Source organism: Hyposmocoma kahamanoa, unplaced genomic scaffold (assembly GCF_003589595.1).
Source record: "Hyposmocoma kahamanoa isolate Upper Pololo Valley unplaced genomic scaffold, ASM358959v1 67, whole genome shotgun sequence".
NCBI classification, from domain to species: domain Eukaryota; kingdom Metazoa; phylum Arthropoda; class Insecta; order Lepidoptera; family Cosmopterigidae; genus Hyposmocoma; species Hyposmocoma kahamanoa.
Genome location: NW_020653855.1, coordinates 1,127,821 through 1,144,192, shown reverse-complemented (window position 1 = coordinate 1,144,192; position 16,372 = coordinate 1,127,821). Strand labels below are relative to the sequence as shown.

Genomic DNA, 16,372 nt, shown 5'->3' with positions numbered 1-16,372 from the left:
TCGATTTTCAGTACAAATCGGCAATTTCATACTTTAACCCCTATTATATTATGTAGAAAATACGAAGAAAAAGAAATAGTGTTGAAGAAAGTTAGAACTATATTCGTTATTTTAAACCAAATCACAAAAGACTTATCCTAAAAATCCCAATAATTACAAATTCAAAGTTTTTGTTCAAAGTGATAGAAGATAATGTGATTTAAGTGAAAGTGAAAACATAAGTATTGACTCCCGCTGCGTCCCGAAGACTATTTAAAAAACCCAAATAAGTGAACTAATAATAATAACGTACACTCTCAACATAGCCCCGCACTAGAGAAACCCTGTATCGCGGGTGCCATGGACACACACATAGAGAACCACTAATTACACCCAAACTCACGAGATAAATAAATGTAGGCCATACAAATATTTCTCCCGGCCCATCCGGCATGGTAACCGTTTGGCGACGGAGGCAGTAAGTTATTTAAGAGAATGTGAATACATAATGAATTAGATCGATAGAGGATCCCGTTAATGAAAGGAAGACATATCTCAAAGGACTTGTATCGAAGCCAAAAATTATTAATAAAAAAAGCCAATAAAACAGAAAATAATACAAAAACAGTTTATTATATTTTACAGCTTTTTAAAAAAAATAGTGTGGTATTTAATTTGTTTGAAAACTATTCTGCCAAATAAATCATTACTGTCACAACTGTCCACCAGCCCCACTTCGAAACAATTGACAGGTGTCGTCAATTTTTACGTCAATTTTTTACCAGTTAACTTGAGCTTTGCTATAATGGACGAAAATTGCAAAATTACATATTTAATTACAGATGAAAATTGATTCCGTTTGTTTTGTAATTAGATGTTTTGCTGTTTTTCCCCACACCACCGAATGTAATAGCACGCCATTGTTAGAGATATTACCTTTATTACAATAAATACAGAATGTTTTTGAGACGTATAGACAGGTCAGTTGTTGGCGCTGTCTATATTTCAGTGCAAACGAGAGTTGATATTTATAAGTGATGTATCATTGATGAGTTACCAGGAATGCATGAACCTTATTTCGTCTCTATTTCGGGTTATATACTCGATGTGTAATTACGAACACTTTGCAGTTGGCTGTATGAGTTTTTCTTGTGCCTGTTTACATAATTCTTTATTACTAAGTAGATTTGAAAGTTTGGAGAAATGGACAGTAATAGATTTTCATAGCAGGCCTTAGCTGGGAAGAAGTCGCACGTTCCATGACAAATTTTCTGTGCTCGTTTTTTGAATCCATCTCACCTGATGAAAAGAGTCGACGACGGGGCGTATACAACTAAATAATACCTATTCACTGTCTTTTTGAAAAGGCCCAAGTTATTCCGTTCAAGGAACAAGTCTGCAGGCAGGGAATTTCACTTCATAGCCATTCGGCATATAAACGTGGAAGCTAAACGGTTCGGAATATCTACAACGTGGGGTAGAACACCAGTCTACGTCTGCTCTCCCGATGGTGGATAGGGGAGAGCGGAAATAAATTGTGCAATTCTCCGTGATATATCCTGCAGGGTACCGATAATAAAAAAGTAACTTAGCTACCTCCGTAGCCGAACGGTTATCATGCTGATCTGCCACACAGAGTTCCTGGGTTCGATTCCCGCTTTTATTTTCACGTCTATGGTACTCGCGACACAGGGCTCCCCTAGTGCGGGGCTATGAGTATTGCGTTACTGTAATTTTTATTAAACAAAAAAGGGAAAACCTTCAAACATACATGCATACAAACGGAAACTATAAAGTTAACAATCGGTTACCGAAAAGTGCGCGAAACCGGATTCATCCCCTAGTTTGCCACCCTTTCGTTTAACTAAGGTAAACGATTCTTTTATGGGGAACTGTATACGTTTTTACAATAAGATTCCGGAGAATATATTAAGGTTATCATTTCCTAAGTTTAAAGCTCACATCAAAAGAATTTTAATTGAAAAGTCTTATTACAAAATTGAAGAGTATGTTTTAGATAAAGATGTATGGAAAGACAACAAGAGTCTAGATTCCAGACAATTATGCTTCAAAGTGTATTTCATAGCATTTAAGTTTATTTGAAAAGAGCAATCCCTAGAGTTTCTTGCTCGATCTTCTCAGGGGAGGTCGGTGTAGTGAACGAGCAGTAGTTTAAAAAATGACGATTTCAAGTGTAACAATTTTACTTATGACTTAGAGGTGGAATATTTTCTTTAAATTTAAGTGGGATCAATACTGAGATATGCCCTTTCCAACAAAAAGTATATATTATCAAGTGACGCCAGATGGTAAGCTACACGCCTGTCCATAACAGTTGTGGTGCCAATCAGAGCTTTAAATCGCAAAGATCTGAAGTGCACTGTCACTGCGCCCGTCACCGAGACGTAAGTTAACAAGTCTAATGTGCCTGTAATTCACCAGCGCCCTTACCCTTCACAACCGGAACACAGTAATGCTGATTACTGCTTGGCGGCGGAAATAGGTAAGATGGCAGTTCTTCCCTGGACGAACTCTGATCTAATCGGTTCACAAATCAGTCAATCGGTTCAAAAAGTGTAATCGCGTAATATACGCACACACACACACACACACACACACAAATACAGTAAAATCATAGTTTATAACTGTAAGCCGACGTTACACTCAACGTGTTTATCTGTTTGTTGTTTGCACAAATAAATAAAATAACCAACAGCTTTTACGCTTGTTGGCGGCAAACCAACTATCGTAGACGCCATTTAATAGTATGGGCCATTTGTCGTAATTATAATGCAAAACACCGCTACTTACATAAGTTGCTTAAAATAAATCTATAAACACGTTTTGGCTAACAATTTACGAGCTGCGTAACAGTGTTTTGCGTTAGGAGCATTTAGAATTGATATTTGAACATCTCTATTCGCCTGCATTACGTAATTATGTCACCTATTGTACTATATTCTAAAGTCCAAGTTTCGGATTCATACAAGATTTACGTACACGGTTTTCATAACAACAGGTTCAAAGATGCTGATAGGGCTACCACCAAAGTATGATAACACAATTAGTCATACACTCGGAAACGTAGAGATGTCACAAAATTTTAGTTATGTCTTTCTTATATTTGTGTTATATATAACATGAAAGGTCTTGTATCTAATTATGGAGCTTGGTACTTTATTCCCAGAAAAAGTCAGGGTCAAATAATCATTTATTCCATAGGTAAAATTTTTACACTTGAAAACGAATTTTTTAAGCTACTGCACGTTCACTATGCTGACCTCCTCGAGAAGAACGAGCAAGAAACTAGGGATTGCGCTTTTCAAATGAATTAAAATTTACAAACAAACGCAAACGTACACACTCATAGCACTAGGGAAACCCTGTATCGAGGATGCCATGGATACACATATAAACAACCACAAATTACACCCAAACTCATGAGAGAAATAAATTTAGGCGTGACTACATTTATTTGTGTAACCCACATAGTTTTCATTATTATTATTACGCTTTCTAAATTTACACGTGTTTATTGATGTGTTGTAAGCCGTGAATAAATCTTTTTCTATTCTATTCTATAATTAGAGTTACCAAAAATTGGAAACACAGTGAAATTGCATATGGCCAAAGGCTGGACGCCATACTGCCAAAGAAAAAAAAATGTAACAAGAATGGCATTGATATCTAATCTGGCAATATACAGGTCCCATGGTCCGTGACCATGACCATGGGACCTGTAAAGGGCCCGAAACGTCGGTCTGTTAAACACAAATATACGCGTTTTAAATCCGGGAAATAGTTTCATTCTCTAAGTTTCATCTAATATGGCAATATATTTTTCATGGCATTGACCACTAGCGCATTACCCAAAAAAATACATAAAAATATATTCCCTTCCGTTTTACGTTACAGAGTATTAAATATCCATAACGACTTTCTCGATATTGCGCGTAAAAAGAAATTCAGAATTACTAGATTTTGCTAGCTCTTTTCAAAAAACCAACTGATAGTCTGGTTAAATTTTCCATTTATTTTAGTATCACTAACGGTACAACTCTTTTATTTTTAACCGACTCCAAAAAAAAGGTTCTCAATTCGACTGTTTTTTGTACGATGTTACGCGATAACTTTTTTTTTGTTTGTGAACCAATATTAATGATTTTTTTTTATTGGAAAGACCTTAATACCTGTTGATGTCATTTAAATTTAAGAAAATATTCCACCTCTAAGGGTGGCAAACTAGGGGATGAATCCGGTGTCGCGCACTTTTCGGTAACCGATATCAATAAAACTTGGCAAATAGATGTCATTCCACGAACTTTTGAGGTTGGTTTTAGTACTCTGTATACTGAGATTTTTTTTTTGTTCCAGTCCACAATGTCCCGCGACCGCTCATCCCGCCGGTTCTACCGGGCGGAATCCACCCACGACCTACTGTCCTTCATGGACAAAGGTCAAGCTGCCAGTGATGAGAATAGATGGACCTTCGAGACTGCTTGGGAGGCTGCTAATAAAGGTATGGTATTGGTTACATACATAAAGTATTCATTTTTGATGATATACTCGTAATTTGTTTTTATGACTCCTAATATTGCATAATTAGAAATGTAATTTACATAAAAAAATTATAAGGAATGACACTGCATGTAATTCTCAATAGTATATTTTTTATCCCGGGATGAGCCAGTACATACCCGAGATGGTGGTGGTGTCTATTATTACAAGGGTTTGTATCATCAAGTATATTATTCGGAAATAGATACGAAATGTCACTTAATTTGCTTGACACTTCAAATCGACCCGTTTAACTTGAGCTTTGCTACAATGGACAGAAATTGAAAAATTACATATTTAATATTTAATTACCAATGAAATGTGATTCCGTTTGTTTTGTAATTAAATGTTTTGCTGTTTTTCTCACACCGCCGAATGGAACCAACCCCCATTGTTAGAGATATTCTTTAATTTCTTCTTCAGAAATCTTTAATATTACAATAAATGCAGAATATTTTTGGAATGTACGGAGACGTACACACAGGTCAGTTGTTGGCGCTGTACTATTTCAGCTTTCTAATTTGTGATTTCAGCGCCTCGATGGTTTGTATTGGCTTTTAGTCTCTAGTAGAAAAAAAACAAATTCAATCGTTTTCGCTCTTTAGTACAACAAACGCACTAACGCGGGAAAATACTAGCGCGCGGCGCCACCGTCTTTGCGGAAACGGCACAGAACTAAAACCGAGCATATTACTGGCTGTTTGAGTTTGTTCACTCGAAATAAGTTAAAAAATTAGGTTTTAATGTCTAGCGATTGAAGGATGCACTTTACTCCCGCTACATATACCTATAATGACGTATTTTGAACCGGCTTCAAAAAGGAGGAAGTTCTGAATTCGACTTGGACTGTATGTTTTTTTGTACCTATGATTCTGTTTTTATTGGAAAGAGGCTACCTCAGCAGTGGTCCCATTTTAATTTTAAGAAAATATTCCACCTCTAAAGGTGGCAAACTAGGGGATGACTTTTGAGGTCGGTTTTTTTATTACTTTGTACTGAGATTATTAGAGCAAACAGAGAAGTCAAAAATACCTTTTATTTTATTGTAGGTAAAGCTAGTATAATACTTCTAAAACTATGTGGGTTACACACAGTTGTAGCTGAAAACCACTTTCAAAAATCTTTATTGAATAAGACATTAAAGTTATCACTATTTTAAGAACTTTAATAAATAGCTCATTATTCAAAATCGAATATTTTGCATTGTGTCGCCATCATTCTCAATAAAATTTGAAGTCTATAGAAATGCAAAGTTAAATTCAGAATATAAAAAAACAGTTAATAAGACTAAATTGAAATTGGATGTGCAGCGTTCAGATCACAACATAATTTACAACAAAGAAAACCTGAAGAACCTGTCTCCACTGCAATACGAAGTCACTCTGTCTTAAGCAAACACAATAAACCCTTCTAGTGTTACTTTACCGAATTACCTTGGGCTAGCTTTAGAAGCATCGTAGCGCATTACAAAGAAAAATCGACCTTATGTCAAGTACCAACAAATCAAACTCAAGGAACAGACGAGAAATATTTTTGTAATGGCGTCAAAAATATGCAATAATCTACCGAAAGTGACAAAACAACGTTTAAAGGGCCTACCTGTAAAGGGCTCGAAATGTTGGTTTGTGTGAAAAAACAAGTATACGCGATTTAAATTATTAACATTATGTACGAAGGTGCGCAATTATATAATAAACTACCAAAGGGTATAAAACAAGCTAAATCAATGTTCACCTTTAAAAAACTTCTACATCACTATATAACCCATAATTTTCATTCATCAATCTAAAATAAATAAAAGACTATAACAACTGAAAACTATTTAACCAAAGTAAAAACCACTAAACCTAAATTAAAAACATTGCTCAAAAATATAACCTGCTATAACCATAACTTACTATAAAAATAAGACGTAATATAAAATACAACCATTATTTTTACTATAATTATACAATATTAAAAAGTTGAAGGAAGTCGCAGGTAGCAGCTAGTAATAAACAAAATTTTAAAATTTGATCATAACACGAAATAAATATAATAACATACTTCAAACAACAAAAAACATCAATGTCGCTTCCAGATGCACTCAGTGATATATCTGTTAAGTTTGGAAACAATAAATTTCTACCCTACATTTTAAAAATTAGAATTGATCATCACACTACCTTCTATATGATAGTATACAAAATTGCAGTCTTAGTGAATTTAATTTAATTTTTGTTTTTGTTACTAATTTGTGTCTTTGTAATTTATAAGTGAGTTACATTACAAAATAAGCTAAGTGTTTGTGATGGATACGCTATAAAGCCCGAATTTTTGGCTAATATGAATGTGAAATTTCTCATGTAAGTGAATTTTGTAATAATTCTTATGAGAAAATAAATATTTCTTAAATCGTAAATCTGGAAAAATAGTATCATTTGCTATTTGTAACAATCGCTATAAGAACTCGATAAACCATATGCTATTTTAAAAACAATTAAACAACTCGTAATGTCAAGATGATACCACCATGATAACAGTCCTTAAAAATAAAACCACATTAATCGATGTTTTTCACAAAAAGCTTCTAAATTACACGTTTGTGCTGGTAAAATTAAAAAATATATAGCTTTTTTTTTCTAATAAAAGTTATTTAAATTTTTATTGTATTTGTATTCAATTATTTTTTGTGAAATTACTCCACTAGTTTGTTATAATTATTAATACAAAGATTGAACACTCAGAAAAAATTTCAGCGATCCGGTCGGATTCGAACCGATGTCTTCTTGCATACCGTGTCAGACGCTATACTAACTAAGCCACGGAACGAACCACCGGACCTCACGAAGTTTTCTATGTGCGTGCGTCGTGTCTTTGCGTTAGTCGTAGCAGTGAATAGCGTCATCTCGCCAGGACTGGTAGCTGTAAAGGTACTAACTGAGTGATAAATCTTTCATAGATTTCTCATAGATAGAGCTACGACTAAAAAGTCGTTGAAATACCAAATCTTTGTATTAATAATTAAAAGTTACTTATTTTTTATTATTGAGTTTTACCTCCAGAAAGATTCTGATTTTTTTTACTACGGCTATGAAATTTTGTCACTTATGTAGTTTTACCTTTAAGTAGACGATATTCAATAATTAACTGCCTCCGTGGCCGAACGGTTACCATGCCGGGAGAAACATTTGTATGGCCTGTATTTATTCCTCTCCTGAGTTTGGGTGTAATTTGTGGTTGTCTATGTGTGTGTCCATGACACCCACGACATAGGGTTTCCTTAGTGCGGGGCTATGTTGAGTGTGTGCGTAATTATAAAAAAAGTGTGAAATTACTCAACTAGTTTGTTATAATTATTAAAAAAACGAATACTTAGAAAAAAAATATTTCGATCCGGTTGGATTCGAACCAACGTCTCCCAGCAAACCGTGTCAGACGCAATGCGAACTAAACTTACTTTTTTATGACGAGACGTACAAGTCGTGCGCCTGGTGGTAAGCGACGCGTCTGTCCATAACCATTGCACTGCCACATCGCAAAGATCTGAGGGGCAACGTTACTGCGTTTGTCACCTTGAGAGGTCAAAGCCAAATAATCATTCATTCCATAGGTAAACTTTTTACACTTAAAAACGTCATTTTTCAAGCTACTGCTCGTTCACTACACTGACCTCCCTGAGAAGAACGAGCAAGAAACTCTAGGGATTGCTCTTAAATGCTACAGAATACACTTTGGAACATAATTGTGTGGAATCTAGACTCTTGTTGTCTTTCCATACTTCTTTATCTAAAACTTGACTTTTCAATGAAAATACTTTTAATGTAAGTTTTCAACTTAGGAAATCACAATCTTAATATATTCTTCGGAATCTTATTGTAAAAACGTATACAGTACCCCATAAAAGAATCGTTTACCTTAGTTAAACGGAATCGCGGTACTATGAGTTTGGACTTAGTTTTGCGTTTAATACATACAAAATATTTGAGTAACTGTACTGTGATATCACAGTCATGATACCAGTCCCCTTAAACTTTTCTCTGAGAGAAACCCGAGAACCTAAACGGTGCACACGGTACACAGACCGAATCGCTCGTTTTTGCAACACAAATATGGTTTGTATACGAGTATCTGCCCCTTTACCCCACATATACGGACGTAAGTTGACAAGTTGCCTGTGGCTGTGTACAGTTTGGCGATAGAAATAGGTAAGGTAGCAATACATCCCTGGACGAACTTATTCACAAGAAGCCCTACTGCTAGTGATATATATTCATAATGTTTTTTTGTTTCAGTTGGCGGTATTTACACTGTAATCCGATCGAAGGCGTATGTTTCTACCGAGGAGATGGGCGAGAATTATTGTTTGCTCGGTGAGTACTGTGGAGTCTGGAGCTCCATAAATACCAGGACCATCCACCACACACAATTGTATCAAAATCTACTTTCAATTTAAAAATCTGTGTGGTTTATAGTACTGATTTCACTTCACGTAGGTACTTCTGTTCTTTTCTAAAATTTCCCTTTTACTTATTATATTAGAACACATTAACTATCACCTACTTACTATATAATAGGTTATTTTAGATAAAATAAAAAAATAAAGTCGTATTTATTTCACTTCGAAAGTACATTATAACTGCCTCCGTGGCCGAACGGTTACCATGCCGGACTGCCATGCAGAGGTCCCAGGTTCGATTCCCGGGCCGGGAGAAATATTTGTATGGCCTACATTTATTTGTCTCGTGAGTTTGGGTGTAATTTGTAATTGTCTATTTGTGTGTCCATGGCACCCGCGACACAGGGTTTCCCTAGTGCGGGGCTATGTCGAGTGTGTGCTCGAAAACTAAATAATTCGTTCATAAATACAAAAAAACAATAGAAAAAATAGGAAATACTAATAATAGAAAGAAAGTTAAAACAAATAAGCAAAAAAATAAAAAGCATGCTATAAAGGTCCATGACTCAGCATTTAAGGACTATGCTAATTACATAGCTCACGCTGATATGCTGCCGTGGCCTGTCATAAACATAGAACACCACAATTAAAAAAATATATATAAAAACAAAATTCAAATACGTTAGTACAATCAGACACTAAATAAATAAAATTAAATCTGACACACACAATATTTAGACATGAAAATAATCAAATTGAAGAATAATAACCTGCAGACATTGATCTACGCAGAAAACTGTCGTTTGAACGTTGGTAGTGCTGGATACACTGCCGTCCATTACGCATTATATAGATGCATTATTTACACTACCTGAACCCGTTGCAATGTTTTTAAAAGAATAAAAAACTTTTCTTGAAGTGCATCCGTAAAATAACTGCCTTTTTAGCTGCAGACACTTGCTCAAACAACTTGATGTCCACTTGATGTTTTAAAATGATTCCAATATCTAAACCGTTAAAACCAAAAACCAAAGCTCTGCAACAAGCATCTAGAGAAATTCGTTATCTTCTGACTCGTTCTGTAGCTCAGTTGCGAGAGCGGTAGCCCCGGTTTGGCGAAAGTTGCTGGTTCAGATCCAGCCGGAGCGAAATAATTTTTCATGTTTGTTTGTTCTTTGTATGAATAATAACAACAAACTAGCGGAGTATATTTACAAAAAAAAAATCATTTTAATAAAAAAATATATGATATATAAGATAAATATCACGTTCCGTGGGTTGTAGGGTGTAGGGCTGTCACATTATTATTTTAGTTCTATTTTAAAAATAGCACTGGGCTTTATTGATTGTCTGGAGTTTGCTATCACTAAGAGTTCTCTCTAATTATCTTGGAATCACTTTTGGTTGTACCCCCGGCCTGACTAATTACAGGCTAAACTAGTTTAGGTAGCGAGCAAGCAATAATTTGAACATTTTATGTAACACTTCCTCGCCCCGCGACGGAGCGCGGAGCTGCGTTTTTTAATATTGTACTGAAGTATCTCAGTTTGTATGGAAAAAATGCTCCGTCGAACACACTGACACCGTGTGGAGGGGCGCGGCGAACAGCAGGGTATGGCACATTGCGCTCCACACTACCGCGCAGATTTTTCAGCTTAAGGACATGTTCAGTTTTCTACAATAGATCTCGACGTCGATAAATTCATATTTGCTATTGAAAATCGACCAAATTTAACTTCATGTTTTCTTAAATCTTTGTAATGAAGTTGAAATTATCCATTTATCGATCTGGTTGGTGAAATGGGATGTATCCAATATCGTCGGTGTCTTTTTATTTGAATAAACAAAAACCAAATAGATGCGCGCGGTTTAATCTGCGCGAGAGCAGCGGTAGGGCCGTCCCCGCGCCACTCAAAGTACTCGCTTCGTAGTTGATTGCCGTAGTGATTGCACATGTAGCTGAGATCCTTTTTTGACAAGAATGGTTAATAATACATACCTCATTCAGGATGCTGCAGTTATACTGTCGATTGTTTTTGTTTACTCAAATAATAAGACACCGAAGATAACATTTAACTTCATTACAAGGATTTAAGGAAATATGAAGATTAATTTTTCAACTACACACGAATGTCAACTGAGTCCTTTGATTATTTGTTAGCAAACATCCGAACGACAATTACTGGAATACACACAAATTGATTACAGAAGCGTTGTCAGTGTGTTCGGCGGCGCGTGTTTTCCATACAAACTGAGGTACTTCAGTACAACGTAAAAAAACGCAGCTTCGCGCTCCGTCGCGGGGCGCGGTGCTGTGTGTTAATCGCTTGTGTGATTTCGGCAATGAGAGCACTGATGAGCACTTCTTTGACTCTTAGGGTCGTATTCTAGAACCCTATTCTAGAAGGTTTAAAGCACTCGAAATCATACTCAAGTCCTTGCCAATAGGGTCGTATTTCCAGTGCTTGAAATCATACTCAGATCCTGACTTGAGCATTGAGTAGAGTTCTGGAATACAGCCCTTAGTGAGGCTTACAACTTCTGTGGTATTTCTGTTTTATTATTTTATATAATAAGTTAGGTAAATTGTGCGTCCAGATTCCTTGTTATTTTTTTATTTGTGAGGATTTTTAATTTCTTTTTATAACATCAAGTCACGGGATGAACAAGTCGAGCGCCTAATGGTAAACTACACACCTGTCCATAACAATTCGACTTATCCGAAGAACAGAGTCCAATGTGATTATATAGCGAAAAGAGAATAAGTGCGTTACGAGCATTGACTTACAATTATATGGACGTCGGGTCCGCGCTAAAAAGTGTCCGCACTTATAAGGCGCTAAAATCGTATACAGAGCGCTACAAACTCCGCTTTAGTCTTCATTTGTTCTACTGACAGCGCGATACTGCGATGACATTACAATTTAAATTTCGAATAGGTTGACTTGGGACATTTTTCTCGTGGTTTTTGTATTAGACCCGTCGTCCATTTATTTGTAAGTCAATGGTTACGAGAATAATTTTCTTATTCAAACTAAGGCCTACGTAAAGGTGTTTTGAGAATTTACATATCTTATTTCATTTCGGAAATTTAAAATTGAGCAACGGTCGATCTGACATCCACAGCGAAGAAGAACGAACGAAATGTACTATGTCCTGAGAACAAGTAGTCTTGCACATACATCTTTGTTCTACGGATGAGTCGAATTCCAGTGCCATTCAGGGCTTTAAGTCGCAAAGATCTGAGGGGCACTGCCACTGTGTCCGTCACCCTGAGACATAAGTTGACAAGTCCCGTGTGCCTGTGATTTCACCAGCACCCTTACCCTGCAAAACCGAAACACTTTCACAAGGAGCTCTACAGCTACTAAAATTGCTAAATAAACAACAACTTTAGTTCCATGACTGTCACTAATTAATCACGTTTTGGTTTCGTGCATATACAAACATATTTAAATACACCGATCTAAACGTATTAGATCGATTTATTATTATCGCATATTATTAATTATCGCATAACTCTGTGCGATAAAAGAAAGCGTTTGGGGTCGTCGAAGAATACGCTTGCACGTTTAAACTTTACTGCCTTACTACCAAATAACAAGCTGAAATGTGTCAGATGGATTAAAATTTTTTTTTGGTGCATCTTCTTCTTCGTTTTACTCAATGGCGGTTCCTTCTTTTTAAGATTTCGCCAGTGTCGAGTTTTCCGCTTAGCAGAATGTAAGGGTTTCTGTAAATATGTAAATATGGCCGCCACAAAGAGGATAGGCAAATTGAGGCGGCGTGCTTGGATTGACTCGGGATTCCTTAAAACGGGCCGATACGGGTATTTTAGTTCGAGATTCGTATAATTTCGCGTTTTAATCTTCGATTAAGGCACAATAGCACTATCCTATTCCACTTTAAACTAGATTTCACAAAATAATTGAAACTCAAAATAAAAACGACACTTTTCCCTCCAAAAGGTCCAGAGCGAAATGTTGGTGAATCTGTCATGTTTTAAAATTTTTATTGAATTGACATTCAATTACTTTTTTATATTCAACTTATGTGAAATTACTCCACTAGTTTGTTATGATTATTAATACAAAGATCGAACACTCAGGAAAAATTCCTCCGATCCGGCCGGATTCGAACCGACGTCGTCTAGCATACCGTGGCAGATGCCATACTAACTAAGCCACGGAACGAACCAGCGGACCTCACGAATTTTTCTATGTGCTTGCGTCGTATAAAGATACGTATTTGGTTTCTCAACGACTTTTTAGTCGTTGAGAAACCAAATAGTAGCGTCATCTATGAGAAATCTGTAATATTTCGTCACCTAGTTATGTTTTGTTAAAACTCATGGAACAAACAGTAGTAGCAGCAAACAGCAGTAAAGCAGTAGAGCCTTCATGCGATCATGAAGGCTCTACTGCTACTAAAAAACTAAAATAATCAATGATAATGACTGATAATAATTATTGGGTTTAGATTACTGAATGAATCTTTAAAAGATGTTATTAATAAATAAGGCCTTTATATTGTTTAGTTGTTTAACTTATTTTATCTACACACATATCATAAACACTCTATAATGTGTTCAAAAACCGCAAATTACGACCAGCATAAAGGTAAATTTCTTATCTGTGAAAATGTTATTATTGCTTCATATTAACCTTATTTTTTTCCATCCTCTAAGATATTAACATCGAATTCGATTTTATTATGACACTCAAATTACGAACATTTTCGAAAAGCGCATTGACTTACAAATAAATGGACGACGGGTCTAATACAAAAACCACGAAAAAAATGTCCCAAGTCAACCTATTCGAAATTTAAATTGTAATGTCATCGCAGTATCGCGCTGTCAGTCGAACAAATGAAGACTAAAGCGGAGTTTGGCGCTCTGTATACGATTTTAGCGCCTTACAAGTGCGGACACTTTTTAGCGCGGACCCGACGTCCATATAATTGTAAGTCAATGGAAAAACGAAACAATTTAGTTCGACCTCAATTCTAATATCAGTCGAGATTAAGTTTTATTCGAATTGAAATGTTAATAGCAAACAATTTTGACAAATTTCACACGTTACTTAATATCGTACGATATGATAATTGGGGCCGACTCTAGTTTGTCTATGAATTAAATAAAAACTACGGTTGCGTGAGATGCGCGAGAAAAGTTTTTATTTGCCGCCATTTCGCCAGTCGTAACGTGCGGTTTCTGAACACATCACAGAAAGCTTATAATATGTGCGTAGATAAAGCAGTGTATGTAACTATACATAATTAGGCATTAAAACATTTGTGTGATGTTTTTGTGAAACTCACCTGTCGGCTCGTTTCATAAACCCACACTCGTATTTTAATGCCTGTCATTATGTAACAGACACATAAACAACTATACTTTTCTCATAAGAATAAATAATATTTCAGGGCCATACAAGGAACAATGTGCTCGTACTGAAGTTGAGGAAGCGGACTTTCCGTCTAATTCTCCCCTTCATGCCGCCGTTACCGCTTTGAGACACCAGGGTTACAAGGTGATTTTGAAATATTACATTATTGCATAGACCGGGAAGTAAGATATTGCCGGACAAGTATGTGTTATATGCGTCAGGCAATCCCCGTTTTCACCGAGGTGTATATAGTGCTTTTCTCAAACAATGCTAGGAAATGTTATAATTATTGATACAAAGATCGAACACTCAAAAAAAAAAACACTCAGAAAAAATTCATTCTTTAGTCATTTATTATTTCCTAGCATTAATTAAATTTTTATTGAATTTATATTCAATTATTTTTTGTGAAATTACTCCACTAGTTATAATTATTAATACGAAGATCGAACTCTCAGAAAAAAATCCTTAGATCCGGCCGGATTCGAACCGACGTCTTCTAGCATACCGTGCCAGACACTATACCAACTAAGCCACGAAACGAACCAGCAGCAGACCTCACAAATTTTTGTATGTAGTTGCGGTAAAAACAGTTGACTTAAAATAACCAAATCACGAAAAAAAAAATTTCGACATCATTTTCCCTAAATTATTATCATGTTTTTTGACATGTTATTGTTTATCATCATCCAGATATACTTACAAATATATTTTTTACAGCTTCACACAGGTACGTGGCTTGTGGACGGTAACCCGCAGATAATTCTGTTCGATATTGGCTCTGGCGCGTGGCAATTAGACAGCTACAAACAAGAGCTCTGGGATACATGCGCGTTGGGTATCCCGCACCTTGATATTGAGGCTAACGATGCTGTTATTTTGGGCTTTATGGTCGCACAGTTTATTAGTGAGGTAAGTGAATACGTGTAGATAATAAATCTGCGGCTCTAGTAAAAAGGAGTAAAAGTAAAAAAAACCCACTTTACAAGAAAACGCGAAAAACACTTAACGCTTAATATTATATTAAGCTTTTAACTGTTTTTCGCGTCTCCTTGTAAAGTTGGCTTTTTTTACTTGTATCCCTTTTCACTAGAGCCACAGAAATATTCTCAAACAGACATAGATACAATGGACTCAGACTAATTAAAAAACGCTCTAATTAGAAATAACATACAGGAAATAGACATATGGACGATATTCAAATTCAAATTCAAAATAATCTTTATTTCATAGGTAAGCATTATTACACTTGAAATCGTCACAATGGTTAAACTCTACCGCTCATTCGTAAGGCAGATTCCCCTGAGAAGAATGAGCAAGAAACTCTAGGGGTTGCTCTTTGTAAATAACATTTACAATATTTTTATTTTTTTATTTGCAACATCAGAGATCGAGACTACCTCCATGAGCTAAACGGGTTACTACCACGGATTTTTGTCAGCCAAGTACACAGAAGTTGTATTAATAACCTTTAGTATAAAGTTTTTGTTTCACAATAGTTTTAAACCTCGTGAAAGGCAAATTTTGTATATCAACCGGAATCTTGTTATAGAAGCGTATACATTGCCCCTTAAATGATTTTTTGACTTTGTGAAGACGACTATCAAGAAAAGCTAGTTTATTTTTATTCCTCGTATTAATGTTATGTCTGTCACTATTTTTCATAAAGAAATTACTATTCCTTTTAACATAAATTACATTTTCATAAATATTTATAGATAATTAGAAATAAAAGACTTGAAATAGACGAATAGACATTAATTACAAACAACATTCTCGTAATAGACATATAGACGTTAAATCAAAACAAACAAACAAAAAACTCGAGATACACAAATAGACACTAATTAGACACGACAAATTTAAAATAGAGACTAATTAGAAACAAAAGACTCGAAATAGACACTGATTAGAAACGTCAGACTCCAAATAGACAACAAGACTGTATAAATATTAAGAAGAGTGCGGTGAGACAGTGCAGCTATAGGCATAGAACACGTAAGATCTTATGGAAGGATTGTTTTTATAATATTAGGGGTTAAAGTATGAAATTGCCGTTTTATTGCAA

At 35.6% G+C, this 16,372-nt stretch overlaps 1 protein-coding gene across 2 annotated transcripts in view; it reads left to right on the top strand.

Moving 5' to 3' along the window:
- The window catches only part of LOC113232260 (glycogen [starch] synthase), a 52,458-nt gene that overhangs the window by 14,525 nt on the left and 21,561 nt on the right, over nt 1-16,372 (top strand). For both annotated transcript variants that reach the window (XM_026466929.1, XM_026466928.1), the window contains exons 2-5: nt 4,354-4,498; nt 8,811-8,888; nt 14,342-14,448; nt 15,025-15,216. In XM_026466929.1, the coding sequence (XP_026322714.1) occupies nt 4,360-4,498; nt 8,811-8,888; nt 14,342-14,448; nt 15,025-15,216 (516 nt within the window). In that variant the 5' untranslated portion in view covers nt 4,354-4,359. The remainder of the gene's footprint in view (nt 1-4,353; nt 4,499-8,810; nt 8,889-14,341; nt 14,449-15,024; nt 15,217-16,372) is intronic.